The 19,904-nt window shown below is 33.6% G+C and overlaps 1 protein-coding gene across 2 annotated transcripts; it reads left to right on the forward strand.

Moving 5' to 3' along the window:
* The first annotated feature begins 255 nt into the window (after positions 1 to 255).
* LOC306867650 (DENN domain-containing protein 2D-like) lies at positions 256 to 19,778 on the forward strand. 2 transcript variants are annotated; one of them, XM_079413443.1, is made up of 13 exons: positions 256 to 463; positions 1,398 to 1,484; positions 3,058 to 3,224; positions 4,387 to 4,499; positions 6,247 to 6,316; positions 8,745 to 8,822; positions 9,465 to 9,605; positions 12,695 to 12,843; positions 14,347 to 14,518; positions 14,943 to 14,993; positions 16,409 to 16,490; positions 16,570 to 16,803; positions 19,165 to 19,778. In XM_079413443.1, exons 1-13 carry the CDS (start codon positions 415 to 417, stop codon positions 19,251 to 19,253), a joined length of 1,482 nt encoding a protein of 493 aa, XP_079269569.1. In that variant the 5' UTR covers positions 256 to 414; the 3' UTR covers positions 19,254 to 19,778. The 2 variants fall into 2 exon arrangements, with proteins under 2 accessions (XP_079269569.1, XP_079269570.1); XM_079413444.1 differs by having other exon boundaries at positions 329 to 467; positions 1,367 to 1,484; positions 19,165 to 19,374.
* The last annotated feature ends 126 nt before the right edge of the window (positions 19,779 to 19,904 follow it).

Raw genomic sequence — 19,904 nt, forward strand, 5'->3', positions numbered from 1 at the left:
TGAAATAACAAATACAAATACAATATAATATCAAGAAATATAACTAAGAATAAAATTAACAGCCAGGGGAAAGAAAACTCAAATATAACCTAAATAAAGCGATACAAAATGTACATTTATAATAATAATATTAATAATAATAGTAATAGTAATAAAACGGATTATAGAAAATCAAGTAAGCAAATGAAAAAAGTTGGAGTTGTATATATATATATATTTTTTTTTTTTTTTATGTGTATATAAACACGCTGATAGCGGATCGGGTCGCGTCATCGATGTGGGCGTGGTCGCGTTCGCTGACTCCGCCCCTGCCGCGGACTCCTTCGTTCACACAGCTGAGAATCACTGAGAATGACAGCAGTCTGTGAGAGAGTGTGTGTGTGTGTGTGTGTGAAGAGTGTGTGAAGAGCAGAGATGAACAGAGACAAGAGGAGGACAGAACAACAGCAAACTCCTGCCGACAGTGAGTAACTTACAAACACACGCGCGCGTCGCCGTTTCTCCTCAGGTGTAACGGTTTTTATTCTGAGCTCGTGACATATTCTGTCTCACAGAAAACATTTATGTTTGATAAGACATGTTTCGTGTGTATTATTAGCTTTTTGAGTGATCTTGTGCTCATAATGTTGATTAAAGTCACGTTTTGCTGCATTCTGAGGCCAATTTGGCCCCTTAATGGTGTTAAAACCAGCACACACACACACACTCAAACACACACACACACACACACACACACTCAAACACACACACACACACACACACACACACACTCAAACACACACACACACACACACACACACACACACACTCAAACACACACTCAAACACACACACACACACACACACACACACACACACACACAAACAAACACACACACACACACACACTCAAACACACACACACAAACTCAATCACACACACACACACACACACACTCAAACACACACACACACGCGCGCACACTCAAACACACACACACACACAAACACACACTCTCTCTCACACACACAAACACACACACACACACACACACACACACACACACTCTCTCACACACACACACTCTCTTACACACAGACACACCACACACACCACACAGTAAGTTTCTGTTAGAACTTTCTTCAGTGTGTGACAGATAAATGTCTTCTGTTGTAGAAGTGAGACTTGAAGACGGTGTGTCTCGTTTCTCTTTTACACACACACACACACACACACACACACACACACACAGACACACTCTCTTGACCTGACATTGTGTGTTTGTTTGGCCTTTAGCATCTGGAGAGTAAGTTGAAATAGAAAGCGATGATTCAGTCCTGAATTCCTGAGAATTTCCCAACATGAGCTGATACAGATCTCAATCAGTGTGTGTGTGTGTGTGTGTGTGTGTGTCCAGCTGATATTCTGCCGGACATGGATCTCGGAGCCATGAAGAAGATCAGCTCTATGTTCTCCACGCTTCAGGAGAAACTCTGCAGAACCAGTGAGTCACACACATAATGAGTTTATATACTCCTAAACCTAACCCTACTTTTAATACATATTTTTATTAATACTTTATTTACATGTATTTTACACACACATATATATATATATATATATATATATATATATATATATATATAGTGTATACGGTAAAATCCTAACCATAATTTTATAAATTATATATTAAATGATATTATAATTAAGTATGATATATTTTATTAAATGTATTTTAACATTTATTTATGAGTATTATGAAATATTTAAACAAAAATATATAAATATATATAAAATCCATTGGAGGTTAAAAAATACATAAAGGTTAAAATTATACATCAATTAACAAATATTTTATATTGTTATATACTGTAAAACCCTAACACTTATATAATTAAATATATAACTGCATAATATGTATTTTTAATATTTATTTAAGAGTATTATGAAATATTTAAACAAATATTTTATAATAAAAACAAATTTCATATATAAAATATGTATATGAATATATATTAGTGCTGTCAAACGATTAATCTCAATTAATTGCATCCAAAATAAATGTTTTTGTTTACATAATATATGTATGTGTACTGTTTATTTATTATGTGTATATTAATACACACATACAGTATATATTTTGAAAATATTTAAATGTATTTACATGTCTATATTTATATTCATATAATTTATATTATAAATATATTTAATATAAAAATAAAATATTTTGCTGAAATATATATACATGCAAACAGTACACACACACATTACGTAAACAATTTTTTCTTTTGGATGTGATTAATCTTGATTAATCCTTTGACAGCACTAATATATGCATAAATAAAAACACATTTTATGCATATAGTTGTAATTTAATTTGTAATTTAATTTTTGTATGGTTCAAAAATATAAAATATTCATACATAAATGTATGTATTTAAATAAACAGTACCTTTTAACATAAAATAAAATTAATAATTAAATGAAATTAAATAATTATAATACTTAAATTAAATACTAAGATAATCATAATGTATCTATGTTTTTATATATTTATGTTTTCATTAATAGTAAATATAGATTTGTTTTGCATTTTTATTTTTTAAATATTATTTAAAATGAAGAAACATATATAAAATATGCATTTCTTTGTGATTTTAATCTTTGGCAGTGTGAACAGAGGAGGTTTTGTCAGTTTTCCAGCGACTGTAAAGAGAAATCTGATGCTGAAGAGTTTGAGACGAGTTTGAGTCTGTTTCTGATGAAAGTCATGACTCACTGAACCTCTATAATGCGATGCATTTATGAATTAAACGTGATATTAGTTGAGAAAAGTGAGCTGATGTTCTCCACGAGGAGTTGATGTAGAGTTGTTTTTGTGTTCTCTGATGTCTATGTGTGAATGTGTCTCTGTCAGATGCTCCAGTGTTGTTTCCTCTGAGGTTTCCAGCACAAAGCGTGTCTGTGATCATCTCACCTCCTCATTGTTCTGCCTGTGGTTTGTCAGTGGCATGTTTCTCAGAAGAGTCTGTCGTTAAATGTCACATGTTTGTGTGTGTGCGTTTGTGTGTGTTCAGAGCGCAGCTCCTCTGATCCTGGCGTGTATCCGGCCGCGGCGCCTCCTGCAGGACGGGAGCGCAACCACATGGGTCAGCTCTTCTTCGAGTATCTTCTGGTGGTCAGTCTGAGGAAGAAGAGGAATGAGGAAGGTTACGAGCCCCACATCACCTACCAGTTCCCCAAGGTCAGACCACACACACACACAATACACACATGAATACACGCACACACACACGCGCACACACACACGCGCACACACACACACATGCACAATACACACACACACACACACACACACGCACACACACACACACAAATACACACACGAACACACAATACACACGAATACACGCACACACACACACACACACACAAATACTTGCACGCACATTCACATACACACACACATACGCGCGCGCGCACACACACACGAATACACACGCACACTCACACACACACACGCACACTCACACACACACAATACACTCACACACACACACACACACACAGACACGCACACTCAGACGAATATACGCACACACACACACACACACACATGCACAATACACACACACTCACGCACACAAATATATATATATATATATATATATATATATATATAAATAAATATAAATTTAATAATTTTATAATATTGGTTATACTTTTTAATTATACTTTGTAATTTCATTCAGTATTTAATGTTTTTACTAAATATAAAAACATTTGATAAATAAACATTTGTGTATGAATATTTAATTAAATCGTTGCTGACAAACAATTAATCTTTATATATACTTAAATATACATATATTTATGTATATATAAAGACAAAAACATGCATGTATATATTTAAGAAAAATGTTTGTATATTAAATATTTATATATAATAAAAAATATAACAATATAAATTATCTACATAAATATTTTCAAAATATATGTTGTATGTGTATTTATATATACATAATAAATATACAACATACACATACATAATTATGTACACAAACTTTTTGTGATTAATCAACGATTAATTGTTTGACAGCACTAATATATATGTAATATTTTTTATGAATTATATTTATTTATATTTAATTCATATACAAATACATTATGTATTTTAAATATTTCTGAATATTTAATAATTTTGATACAACTAAGAAAAATTCTTAATATTGATTTATACTTATGTAATTATATTTATTATAAATATAAATGTTCATATATAAATAAAACAGAAAAGTTAAAATGATTCCGAAATATTTTTACAATTTATATGTATTATATTTATCAGTAAAATGTAAATGAATAATTTTAAATTGAAAGTGTTGTGTGTGTGTGTGTGTGTGTAGCGAGAGGTGATGGGGCGTCTGCAGCGCGAGGAAGAGGAGAAGTGCATGAAGGCCGCTCATCTCTTCTGCTTTCCAGAGGGAATCAACTGGGCTCCTCTGACCGAATACAAGAGGTACACACACACACACACACACTCATCCGGTGTGACACTTTCACCTCTGCTGTAACCACACACATGCATCTTTTCACAATTGTGCACACTGACGCTGATGGAAACAGCAAACGCCTGTTTTTTCATCAAACATCACTGATTCTGCTTTCCGTTCATGATTTCAAACAAATAAAACTGATCATGAATCACTCGACCACAGAACCTCTGACTGACTCTGAATCAATCTCTTCATTTGTGGTGCTTGCGTAAGCAGATGCAAATGTTTCCCTTTAAAAAAAAAAGAAAAAAAAAAAAGAAAGAGAGGGCAGTCGTGGCCTAATGGATAGAGAGTTGAACTTGTAACCGAAAGGTCGTGGGTTCGAGTCTCAGGTCCGGCAGGGATTGTAGGTGGGTGCATTGGCTGCTTGCTCTGGGTGTATGTTCACTACTGAGTGTGCACTTGGATGGGTTAAATGCAGAGCACAAATTCTGAGTATGGGTCTCCATACTTGGCCACACACCACTTCCCTTTCCCTTCCCTTTTTCCAAATGTTGTGCAAAAGAAGTATTCTCATCTTTGCACCAATAAAACGTGTAACACTTTGTTTTATTACCAAATTATGATTAATATTTAACTTGCATTGAAAGGTTTCCGTGACCTCTCACAAGATCTCGGCAAAAAGTCTCACTATTTTTTCCAGAACATGATGCATGGGACACACTAAGCCTGTAATAGTGCTCTGAAGCGGTATGATTCAGTGTGCTTTACGGTCACTGCACTTTAGAATTTTTAAGATCTGGGAAAGTTTTGAGCAATTACTTCCTGTCGCACACACACACTCTCGAGTGGCCAAGACCATATGTGTGGGTGTTTGGACAAGGCATCAGACTGACTCTCTGAATGAATCTCTACATGAATCGCTTACTCTCTGAACCATTCTCTATCTGACTCTCTGAGTGAATCTCTCACTGACTCTTTGAGTGAATCTCTGACTGAATCTCTCACTGACTCTCTGAGTGAATCTCTATCTGACTCTCTGAGTGAATCTCTATCTGACTCTCTGAGTGAATCTCTATCTGACTCTCTGAGTGAATCTCTATCTGACTCTCTGAGTGAATCTCTATCTGATTCTCTGAGTGAATCTCTATCTGACTCTCTGAGTGAATCTCTCACTGACTCTTTGAGTGAATCTCGATCTGACTCGCTGAGTGAATCTCTCACTGACTCTTTGAGTGAATCTCTGACTGAATCTCTCACTGACTCTTTGAGTGAATCTCTATCTGACTCTTTGAGTGAATCTCTCACTGACTCTTTGAGTGAATTTCTCACTGAATCTCTCACTCGCTCTTTGAGTGAATCTCTCACTGACTCTCTGACTGACTCTCTGACTGAATCTCTCACTGACTCTTTGAGTGAATCTCTATCTGACTCTTTGAGTGAATCTCTCACTGACTCTTTGAGTGAATCTCTCACTGAATCTCTCACTCACTCTTTGAGTGAATCTCTCACTGACTCTCTGACTGACTCTCTGAGTGAATCTCTCACTGACTCTCTGACTGACTCTTTGAGTGAATCTCTGACTGAATCTCTCACTGACTCTCTGAGTGAATCTCTGACTGAATCTCTGAGTGAATCTCTGGCGCTCTGACAGTGTTGTGCGGTGAAAGCGCAGCAGTGTGTGTTTCTACTGAAGATCTGAGCGTCTCTGAATCTTCATCAGAGGTCTGTGTGTTGCTGTAACGCTGATGATTGGTTGACTCTCTGCAGCGAGACGTTCTCGTTCGTTCTGACTGAAGTGGACGGCAGCCGGAAGAACGGATACTGCAGGAGACTGCTGGTAAACTTCAGCATTATCACACAATATTCATAGTGATAATAACAGTAATATTATGTAAAGTTTAGTGAGTAATGTTATTTTAAATATTTTGTATTATTTAGTAATTATTTAGAATAGAATTAGACTAGAAATAGACTTAGAATATTTATATTTCTTATAATAATGAATAATTACTAAACATTAAATGTATCAGAATATTTACAAATATTAAGTTTACAAATAAAATATTGCATATGTGATATACAATATATGCATTAAATATTCGATAGTATTTAGTAATTATAATGATTCAAAATAAAGTATTTATTCATTTTTTATAATTACAATGTTTTTCATGTGTTTTTAAGAGTTTAATTAGAATATGTATTCATTATAGTACTTTAACATATTACAATTTAATAAATATTGAATATGTAATTAATATGAAGTGACAATGTATGTTTTTACATATATTAAATATTCTAGTTTTTAGTAAATGATAATGATAGGTTTATAATGAAAGAATATTTTCATCAATTTATAATAATAATAATGTTAAACATGTTTTCATAATTATTAATGAGAATATTTAAACTTTATTTGAAATTTCAGAATACTTAAAATACTAAAAGTTTAAGAATATTGAATATATTATATTTAATTTTAATCTTATTAAATATTTTTTATTCAATACTCTATAGCATTTAGAAATAGTTTGATAAGAAATTATTGAAAAGATTGAAAAGCAAGAAAATGTTTATCATTTTATTTCATGTAAAATATAAAATTTATGAACTATTGAATATTTAATATTCAATATATATGACATTAAATATTTGTAACGGAAAATAAATTTCATAGTAGAATTATAATGTTGATAATTTGTTCTTAATATTTAAAAAAACTAAATTAAATACTAAATATTTAAATACTACTAATAATTAATAATTATTAAATATGAAGTAGTTTATAATATTTTCATATAAAATGTAAAAAGTTGTAATAAAGTAAAAAAGTTGTTATATTTGATATATATTACTAGAGATGCACCGATTAACAGGCCAGGGGTCGGAATCAGCTGATGTTTCGCATTCAGTCTCACGATCCTTGACATCACAGCCACGCGCACACTCACAGTCGCGTGTAAACACGTCGTTTCGCGTGAGAATGATTCTAATTTGAATTGTATTCAGTGTAAACATCGACTGATACTGTATTTATATCGTGCCAGATGAGGCTTGCACAGCCTGAGTGAGCGTGTGAGAGAGACAGCACACACAAAGTAACTCTCAGAAATTTATAGATGCATACTGCGGTAGAAAAAAAAAAAAAGATATGTACAAAATATGATTTAGGTAAGCAACATTATACGGCCATGATGTTTCCCCGAATATCAATATCAACACAATTGCAAAGTGACACTGATTTTATACAATAGTATTTAAATAAACAAGATTTTTGACAATATATTGACTGTTTTTGCTCAATTTCGCTGTTGAAAATAGTTGCGATCAAAGCCACAGCAGAGCTGTTGTGTCTCCGAGCAACACAAAGCGGTGTTTAGTTTCTGAATAAATCCATGTTTTTGAACGAATCGAGTGAGTCAATGATTCAGTGGCCCATTCATAAGGACAGTCACATGCCTCGTTTCTGAATGAATGAATAAATGACTCACTCACTCATTAAAACAGACATTTGTGGTTTAGTCATACTTTAAAAGTATCATTTCATTTTTTCAACTTTTATTTGTCTTTAAAAAAATAATCTTATAAAATGATTTATGCATTTGAAATTTTGCAGTGTAAATGCATTTATGGCAGCTCCGCTTCATCAAACTGTCTGTAAATGCATCTAATGCCACTTCAGATGCAGCTGCTGTCTCCTCAGCAGTGGAAAGAGTTTGTTAATACTCATTTCATTTGAATAGTAACTCTACAGTTTCTTATTATGCTAACTGAATTAATTGAAACAAAGTAAGAATTTGATGTGAAAGATGACACATTTAATAAGGTTAGGGGAAAAATTACCATTTATGAACATAGTGGGAAATGACATCTGTTTTGTTACATACAGCTACTCATTTTACGTTAGCCATTTCTTCCTCTTTCCATTCGCAGAGCACGATTTTGAGTTGTTTAAGTGAGAGAAAATCTGTAACTTAGTCCAGATTGGAGGAATTGTCATGTTTAATGATTTCATTTATTATGTAAATTGAAATTTGCATATATTTTTGTTTGTATATGCTGTCAATTATAGTTCTTAGAAAGAAAATCGGAATCTGCAAAAATCGGTATCGGCAGGTCACACTCCCAAAAAAATCGGAATTGGCCAAGAAAATTGCAATCGGTGCATCTCTATATATTAATATAATATTTAGTGATTACAATGAATGAAAGTAAAGAAAAAGTGTTTATAATAAAAAACTTTTTTATAATTTTAATGTTTTTAGCCGGCCGGCCGTGGCGCTCGTGTTCCAGAAGCGTACTGCATCATCAGCAGCGTGGCCTGTTTCGGACTCTTCTCAAAGGTGACACGCACACACTCGCACACACACACTCATGCACGCACTCACACACACACACACACTCACATGCACTCACTCACACGCACGCTATCACACACACACATGCACGCTATCACACACACTCACACACATGCACGCTATCACACACACTCACATGCACGCTATCACATGCACTCACACGCACGCTATCACACGCACACACACACACACACACGCACGCTATCACACGCACTCACACACATGCACGCTATCACACACACTCACACGCACGCTATCACACGCACACACACACGCACGCTATCACACGCACACACACACACTCACATGCACTCACACGCACGCTATCACACACACACATGCACGCTATCACACACACACACATGCACGCTATCTCACACACTCACACACACATGCACGCTATCACATGCACTCACACACACTCATGCACGCAATCACACGCACGCACTCCTACGACTCATGCACGCACTCCTACGCACGCACTCCTACGCACACACTCACACGCACACACACTCATGCACGCACTCTCACACGCACTCGCACTCACTCACATGCGCGCACACACACTCTCTCACACACACACATTCTCAAACTTCTCAGCGCTGACTCCTGTGTTTGTTTGCGCAGATCTTTGATGAGGTGGAGAAGCGGCGTCAGATCTCTAAAGCCATGATCTATCCGTTCATGCAGAGTCTGCGGGAGGCGCCGCTGCCCTCGCCCGGAAACACTGTCACCATCAGCAGCTTCATCCCAGACGCTGGCACAGAGGTGTGTGTCGCTCTGATTCTGTGTCAGCGCTAAACTAAAACATTTCATCTTACCACTGAGGGCTCTCCTAAATAACAGTAACAGCTTTTATCAAAGAGATTGGCTGATCGTCTCTGTCAGAGATTTATTCATAGAAGTATTGTAGAGCGTGATATTATGTTGCTATATTCAAATAAAGGTTTAAAAATAAAAATGTTAATTGCAACATTCAAATAAAGATTTTAAAATGCAGGTTAAGTGTCACTAACCTCTGGTGCTCTTCGGTCACTTTTGACAATAATTTGAATAATAATTCGAAAACTGATGTTTTTCATCAACATTTCAAGCAAACAAAAAAAATCTAAACCTTTACAAAAAGAATGTCTAAATATATATCCAAACCCACAACTTAATAAAAATAGGTATTTATGTCTAAAAGCAATTAGAGAATTGATGTAGAGGGCTGCATTGGGATTGGGACCCGCCGGGTCCCGCGGGACCCAACGCAAATCTCGCGGGAGCGGGCGGTTTGAACTTTGCTGCGGGCGGGAATGGGCGGCTAAAAAAAAACACTGCGGGATCGGGAGGTAGCCTAGCGACATGATGTCATTGTCAACAAAATCAAAGTACTTGAAGTCTAAAGAAACGCGCGGTAGCCTAAGCGTTTTAGATGTCCCCGATAGCCCAGGCTATATTCATCTTCCCTACCAGTGCGTCAGAATACATGCAGGTCAGGGAAAGAAACAAACATGAATCTCTTTAATAATAGCAATACAATACGTTTTTTTTCCCCCCGCGGGACGGGAGAAGACACAAAATCAATGCATCTCTATTATCGTGCGGGAATAAATTCTCAGAGTTTTGCGGGTGCGGGCGGGAGTGGACATGCAAATTGCGGGAGCGGGTGGGAGTGTAACACACACGTTGCGGGAGCGGGCGGTAATGGTCAGAAATTCGGCGGGCGCGGGCGGGCGCGGGATGAAGAAAACAGTCCCGCGCAGGGCTCTAAATTGATGGGCCTTTTATATTGAGCTATTTAGGAATCTAGTGGCTAAACCATAGAATTGCAGATGTTTTCCTTATTTTACTCTCACCAGATGGCTCTAATTTGGCTTCAAAAAATTGGATTATAAAGGAATTGACTCTATTTTAACATGAAATACTCCATTAATTGAAAAATAATACAAAATATATATAATTTTTTACAATTTGTATTAAATTCAATGGGAAGAATTTGATCATAATTATTAATTAGTACCATGAAATTATCTAAAAAAACAAAATACAAAATTAAAAATAATCCTGGCTTGATAGTTAGACATGCAAATGTAAAATAAAAGCAAACTGGACTCAAGAACAGCTGTTACTTCTTGCCCAGCTGGTGAATGAAAACAAGGATATAATCAAAGGAATATTTAGAGTTGGGATAACCTCCAAAACCAAAGGTGATACCTTTTTAAAAGCTCATTATTGTCAAATGATTCTAAAATGTTACGTTTCGAAGCAGATTTCCAGAAACAACTATTTTATGATAGTGTGTGGCTTATGACTCCTAACTGCTCCTAACCTTTTATAGATTTAGGAGCAGTGTTGGGGAAAGTTACTTTTAAAAGTAATGCATTACAATATTGCGTTACTCCCTAAAAAAGTAACTAATTGCGTTACTTAGTTACTTTTTATGGAAAGTAATGCGTTACGTTACTTTTGCGTTACTTTTGCGTTACTTTTTAAATATGAGCAGGGCTTGATTGTTTTTAATACAAGAAATTACATTAATACAAATGTAAAAGCCCTGTATCTTGTGAAGGAAAAGTAAATTCACGTCTGTAAAGTAAAACTCAGGATAAGAAGGTTTAACACTCTTCGGCAATAAAAAAACAATGAAGCACAATTGTTAGTTTATCTAAAGTCGTTTTTGCTTATTAGTATGATTGAACTGGCTCATCAAAGGTCAGCAGCAAAGACATTGGTTAATAAAATGGGATTAGATACATTTGTGTTGTTTAACATATTTAATTATTGCAGTTTGCGTCATATTCTGAGTTTGCATTTCACTGTTTTAATTCATTTTGATGAATACTAAATCTGTTTTTTGCGAGTGGGATGAATTCATGCACATTCACATTTAGATCTATAGTGACAGCATGCTCACACAGCACACTGTCAGTCAATACATGGGGAAAAAGTAACGGAGTGTCTATTTACACTAAGTGCAAATAGCCCATCTTGTTGGCAAAGGCTATTTACACTAACTCCGCCCACTAACGTGTGATTGGGTTAGTAAACAATAAAAAAAGAAGTTAGTTCAACATCAGTTTCAGTGGCGTAGATGGTGAGGCACACGCTTTTTGACGTGATCGACCCGAGTTCGATTCCACCTTTTGCCAAACATTTTTTTCCTCCCTTTTCAAATGTCATATCGCATCAGAAAGGAATTTATTTTCAATAAAAATGAAGGAAATAATCAAAAAGTTGAAAATAAAGTATCGGGTAGGGTTAGGGTAGGTGTAGGGAGGGCTTTATTGTCCCAATAAGGTGACATCCAATTAATAAATTTGAATTAAAATGATAATTTACACTCAGTACCTTATTATTGTGTCCTGTTTTATAATGTACTACAACACCGAGGTGCAGATAATTGCCACTATTTGCAATAAATAGTATAAATAGCAGAAAATCTTGCTATTTTAACAGTGTAAATAGAATCTATAGCTATTTGCACTTAGTGTAAATAGCATATCGTTAAAAAATATCGCTATTTACACTTAGTGCAAATAGCCGCTGCCAAAAAGTAACTGGCGTTACTTTTTTGAAAAAGTAACTCAGATATTTTCTTGTAAATTAAAAAGTAATGCGTTACTTTACTAGTTACTTGAAAAAAGTAATATTATTACGTAACTCGCGTTACTTGTAATGCGTTACCCCCAACACTGTTTAGGAGCTAGTTTTAGTGCTAAAACACTTTGTGAAATACCCTTAGAGCAAAAAATTAGGACTGAAACGCCCATTATTTTTAGGTTTGTCTCCTAAATTGTTAAGTTATGAGCTAGTTTTAGCCTGAAGATGTTTTGTGAATACGGGCCCTGATCTGATAAATCCTCTGATCTCAGATCATCAGTCTGACGCGGCCGGCCGAGTCCTGGCTCGAACATGTCGACTTCCGCTCGCTCTTCCGCTGTCTGAATGATGAAGAGGTGCTGATGGTGTTCGCTGCCACCGCCATGGAGCGACGAATCATCTTCATCTCTGAGGAGCTCAGGTGAGCAGCGCAGCCAATCAGAGCGCAGCACAGATTTATTGCACTTCAGAGCATAGTTATACTAATTCATCATTATTTCACTTCATCACGTTCATAGTATAATACTTAAAAATACTGAACTTTAAATCTATTGAATATTTAATATCTATTTCATATATTTTATTAAATATAGTATTAACAAATTGTTTAAAAATAATATTTAAAGTGGAAAACATTTTATTATGTCATTATATAATTTTTGAAAGTACAATAAGCTTATTTATATATTTAATATATATTACACACATTTATTCAATATTCTGTAGTATTTAGAAATTATGAGGAAAATATTAAAACTTAAAAGGTTTTTAAAGAAATTGTTTTATTATTATTTAATAAATATTATATTTATACTTGTATATAGAATATTTAAAACCGATATAATATATAATAAAAAAATAAATTTTGAATGTAATATTTAATAAATATTATATTAATAATTATTCATGATTATATTTATCTAATACTTATTTTATCTAGCTAATAATTATTAAATAAGATAAAATAGTCTGGTTTCTGTGTAGACCTGCGTTCACCTCTTGGTATTTACACTACATGTGTGAATCGGTGGGCGGGGCTAAACAGGCAGTGCTGTGGAATTGGTGGGCGGGGCTTAACAGAGCGATGTAGAATCGGTGGGCGGGGTTAAACAGACAGGGATGTAGAATCGGTGGGCGGGGCTTAACAGGCAGCAGTGTAGAATTGGTGGGCGGGGCTAAACAGGCAGTGATGTAGAAGCAGGCGTTGATCATTTTCTGTGGAGGCGGTGCTTATCCACACTAATACATCAGAGTGTCACATTCCACAAGCTGTTGTTTTCGCAGACTGCCTTCAATATAAGCTGTTTTGAGTTATGAAACTTGCAGGATGTTTTTATAGTACAGTGACCTCATATATATCAAAAGATCAAGGGAATTTCGGTGTCTCAGCCCATGACCCTTTTAATATATAATGAAAACATTCTTTAATTATAATGTTTATCAAGTTTTAAATAATTATTAATTAGACAATTTATACTTACTAATAAGATTTAAATATAAAATATACATATTCAATACATAAGCATTTACAAAATAAAAAATATTTACTATGTAATATTTATTACATAAAGTTGAATATATATATATATATATATATATATATATATATATATATTGAGAATTAAAAACATTAATAAATATATATATATTTTAATGGATTTTATTATTATTTTATAACTATTAATCATAATGTAAAATATTTTTTATATTTACTGTTCTTAGATACATTTTATAAATATTAAAAGTATGAAAATATTCATAATAAATAGTAATGTATATATCTGATATTTTATGATTATTTAATATAATTAAAACATTTTATGCACTTTATAATATTTAGTAATTATAATAATAAAAAATAAAGAAAATATTTATAACGGAAAACATTTAGTTTTATAAGCTTTGTGGGTGTGTGTGTGTTCAGCACTTTGTCGCAGGTTCTTCACGCTGTAGCTGCTCTGCTGTATCCGTTCGTGTGGCAGCACACATTCATATCAATCGTTCCTACGGTTCTGATCGACGTGTGCTCCGCGCCGACACCGTACCTGCTGGGAGTCCAGAAGAGCCTGCTGGAGCAGCTGACAGACCACAGCGACGTTAGTCTCACTAACACACACTCACACATTTACATTTAGCCGACAGATCCAGCAAGATTTGAGATTTGAAGACTTGGAATCAGCTCTTGCCGGTCTTAGGGCTTCAACAACTGAGAGCAAAGCAGTCTTGGTTGAATGTCCACTTCTGAAACCAGACTGGTTGCTGTCCAGGAGGCTGTTCTGTGTGAGAAAGGCAGAGACTTGGTTGAACGCAGCTCATTTAAGTGTTTTTGCAATGAAAGGTAGAAGGGAAACCGGTCTGTAGTTCTCTAAAAGAGATGGGTTAAGGGTGGGTTTCTTAAGTAGTTGGGTTATACGAATAGTGGGGTTACACACACACACCCTACAATCTGAATATGAGTGTTATTAACAATGAATGAAAGTGTTTACTGAACATGCTGATGATTCTGTGTTTGTCTCTCAGCTGATGATTGTCGATCTGTCGCCTGGAGCAGAAACTAAATTCATCACCAGAGTGAGTCACACACACACACACACACACACACAGACAGTTGCTTTGATTTAATTTGCTCTTATTAAGTTTCACATGAGTCTCGTTACTCTGTTTGCTCGTTGCTTCATCCACACAGAAGTGCACTAATGACCCAGAACCAGATTACTTAAACAGTAATCCGTTACTGATTACAGATCACAAGAGGAAAACTGTAATGTAATGTAACCTAGATTACTCATTTTAGGTCATGTAATCTGAGTACTTTTTATCTTACTTGTTTTAAACATACCATATTAATATAAAAAGCCAAAAGGAAGAAAATATTTCATTTTTTTATATCAACACCATAAAGTGCATTAAACATGACCAGGGTTTCCCAAACTGGGCTTAATGCAAGAACTGCAGTGAGTTTGATTGAGTTGATAAAAAGATAATAATTCATTAAATCATAAACGTAAAATAAAACCAATTTAAACACTAAAAATAGAAATAGACACGCAGTAGTACTTTAGAGAGTACTTTAATCATGAATAATTTACTACCATTGTGTGAATATGTAATCATGCAATCCATAAAAAGTAACTGTAATCTGATTACGAGCATTTTAAAATGTAATATAATCTAATCACAAGTACTTAATTTTTATAATTTGATTACGTAATCCAGATTACAACGTCCTGAGTTCCCCTTAATGATAATGTGATTTAAGATGGGAGACGAGCAATATTAAGCTTTAAAAACTTAAAATAAAAAACTATTGAATATATATATATATATATATATATATATATATATATATATATATATATATATATATATATATATATATATATATATATATATATATATATATATATATATTTATTTAATATATATAAATATAGTATTTAATAATTATGATTAAAAAGAAAATATTTAAAGTAGTTTTTAATAATTATTAGTTATATTTATACTTGTAATAATCAATAACTGTTAAATATAAAATATTAATATTAGAATATTTAATACTGATATAAAATCTAATAAAATGTGAAAAATTAAAATATATAATATATAACATTTAATATATATTATATGAATATTTACTCATGATTATATTTACCTAATAAATATTTTATCTATTAGATATGATGAAATATTCATGTTAAAAATATAAAATGGTAAAAATAGTAATTTTATGTAAAATGTAATATTTTATAGGATTTATTATAATGATTCATATAAAACTTGATATGTAATAAAAAAATTATAATAATGTTTATCATATGTTTTAGACTATTTATACTTATTAATAATATTTAAATATAAATATAAAAAATATTAAGCATTTAAAAAATAAAAACAAAGACTATAGAAATAACTCTACTAACTGAGTTACTACCCTAGCAACCACATAGCAACCTCCTAATCTCCCAGTAACGATCATGTGATTTCAGATAGGAGACGAGGAGTCGCTGCTGCCCGCTAAACTGAAGGAGGAGCTGCTGACGCTACTGTCCGCGCGCAGACGCAATGCCCGTGAGTTCAGTCTGATTACCACGCTAACGACTTCCTGTAAGAGTGCCGCTCAACTTCCTGTTGTTGTGTGTCCTGGCAGCGACGGAGGAGCTCAACCGGCTGGTGTCGGAGGCCTTCCTGTGCGTCTTCATCCGGAGCGTAGGTCACTTCTCGCAGCACATCAGGAGGAGCGGGAACTCACGCCAGTTCCACAAGAAGAGCTTCCTGAAGGCCGTGGAGCACAAGTCGCACCTCGACTTCGTCAAGCCCTTCATCCAGACGCAGATGTTTGATCTGTTCATTCAGGAAGAGGAAACGCAGCCCAACCCGAATGGTACAAACACACACTCATAAAAACACCTAATCAGTTCATAAGAAGCTCAAACTAACGCTTCCAGTCAGAAGCAGAGCATGTTTTACTGTCTGGAGAACCTCCTGAGCGCGTAGGACATTCACTAAATATCTTCATGGAACATGATCTTAATATCCTAATGATTTTTGTCATAAAAGAGAAATGTATAATTTTGACCCATACAATGTATTGTTGGCTATTGCTACAGATATACCTGTGTTACTGATGACTGCTTTTGTGCTGCAGGGACACACATGTAAAGTTACTAGGGATGCACGATATTATCGGACTGATATCGAAATCGGCAGATAATGACTTTAAATGTAAATATCGGCATCGGCCTGACATGCAAAATTATGCCGATATGTCTTGCCGATAAGGGGAAGGGGTTAACTCGCATGTGCTCAGGGTGTGCTAGCGATTAGATCACGTCAGCAATGTGGCTCATTCTTGAAGCAAAGTTTTGTCTGAATGATGAATAGATTGACTGTTTTGGATCGCTGCATTTAATGTGTGAAGGCATGTACAGAATGACGCTTTCGGTGTGGGATAGAGTAAACAGTTATAGCACAAGCAGGGGCAGCAGTGACAGCCTCCCCCAGGTCCTAATGCCCATTCGGTAAGGAGTTTTAATCCATAGGGGGCGCTGTTGGCCTACTTCTAATAAAATTCTAAGTAAAATAGCCTACACAAATAACATTTAGACTGTTTCTGATTAAATAAAGCAGTAATTGATCTAATAAAATAAGTATGTTTTGATTTAATGGTCAGAAGCTATAGCTTACATGGAAAAAAAAATCACAAACATGACACTTGTAAATTAAATAATTTTATATATACTGATTTATTCATTAATGTGTAACGTTTTATTTTTTAAACAAATCATGAGCTCTAAAAGATTTTCAGAATTTTTACAACTCTTGTTTTAGACCATCTACAAATGTTAAATCTTAAAATAAAATATTAGGGTTAACACTGCATCTTTCTGGGGGAAAAAATGCAGCGATTGATAGTTGATTTATATTTATTTTCAAAGCTTCAATGTACTGTTAAAAAACCTTATTATTTTTTATTTAATTCTAATAAATAAGTTCTTGTTAAAAACTAACAAAAATTAATAATATTTTGCTTATAATTTCTGCACAGGAGAGACTTGGTGTTGTTTCCAAACAAAAGGAAATATATCGGTATCGGCATCGATATCGGCCAAAATGAGTTGAAAAATATCGGCATATCGAATATCGGCAGAATTCCAATATCGTGCATCCCTAAAAGTTACTATATAACATTATAGTACTATATAATATTTACTATGTAAAGTTACCTAATGTAAATAACATTTTTTAATAATGTTTTTTAAACGGGTCTTTAACAATGTTCTCAAAACGTTAGCGAAAAATGTTATCTGACCTGTTTCTGAACGTTCAGAGAACATTCGAAAGTAATATAATAATATCACAAGTAACAATGTTTGCTAAACAATAAAATGAAATGTTTGCTTAACGTTCATATAAACGTTTTTAAAATGTTTAAACTAGACATTTTTCAACATTCCGAAATAATGTTTTCTTACTGTAAACGTTAGCAAAACATTCTTGAAACATATTTATGTTAGCTAAGATATTCTTTAAATGTCACTTTAGTTAAATTCTCGTGACTAATAGCGTTTTAGCGGAAGAATATGTTTTAGAACAGCCTTTTTAACGCTACATTTTCAGTAATTATAAAGTTGTTCAATTCATGAAGCTTGTTTAAAAATAAAGGTAATTGCAACTTTGCTATCATCTCTCGTAATTCTGTTTTTATATATTACAATTCTGACTTTTGGGGGTAATTCTTCAAATTTTCAAGATATCAAGTCAGAATAGCAAGCGCAATTCTGAGGAAAAAAGCTAGAATTGTGAGATTAAAATGCGTAATTACGTTTTTAATTTATTTATTCAGCAGGGAAAAAAAAAAATGAATTGTGAGACGTAAACTCAAATAAAAAAAAAACAAACATATTTTTTGCGATGCATTTTTATGTTAAAAATAAAAATGTATGTTAAAATTAATCGCATCCAAAATAAGTTTTTTTTTTTTTTTTTACATAGTGTGTATACGGTGTATATATAAATACAAATACATGCATATATATATATTTAAGAAAAATATGTTGTTTATATATGAAATATATTTAGATATAATGTACAATATAAATGTATATACATGTAAATATTTTCAAAATATATATTGTATGTGTGAGTATTTATATATACATAAGCACATGCACTGAAACGCGTGTTATGAGTGGATTTCTTCTGTATTTTGTGTGTTTCTGATCATAATCTCGTTCTCCTGTAGCGTTCTTTCACAGGAAGGTGTCGGAGTATCACGAGAGGAAGAAGAAGGAGAAGATGAAGGCCGGATCGGTGCGAGGTGTGGTGGTTTAGGACGTCTTCACGTTCCCTCAGTGTTACGCTCATTATTAACATACTTCAAGCATTCCGTCAGTATTTAATTCCTGTTTATTTGTATGCTGTTTTAACATAATAAAATATGAAGTAAATTGATACGTTTGTATGAGAGTTCAGTGAGTGATTTGAAACACGTCCAGCTCATATTTGACCTCATTAAAACTAAAATTAGAATCATACAGCTTTTCATTATTGTGGCTGTTTACTGTTTGTGTATTCATCATTGTTTTCAGCGGTGATTCTCATTTAGTCTAATTTCTGTAATATTGCAATCATTATATGTAGTATAACATTTAAAAAATAATCAACTTAATTAAAAAATAACATTCATTAAAATCCATAAAATATTTCTTAAATCATTTAAATGATATTTTTATGGATTTTAAATTAATTTTATTATTTTATAAATGGGGATTTTATTATATTTTTTCCTGTTACAATATGAGCCAGAAATGTTCTTTTTGCATAAAACTCACCCACTAATAAACAACTTTAATAACATAAGAGAAGTTAGGTGTGTTTACAATAGTATAAAACATGAATATGTCTAAAACAGAAGAGCATAAAACTTGTCCAATAAACCAAGAAGTGTAACATAACTGGGACCTGTTTCATAAAACAAGTTTA

This window comes from Barbus barbus, assembly GCF_936440315.1.
Source record: "Barbus barbus genome assembly, chromosome: 49".
NCBI classification, from domain to species: Eukaryota; Metazoa; Chordata; class Actinopteri; order Cypriniformes; family Cyprinidae; genus Barbus; species Barbus barbus.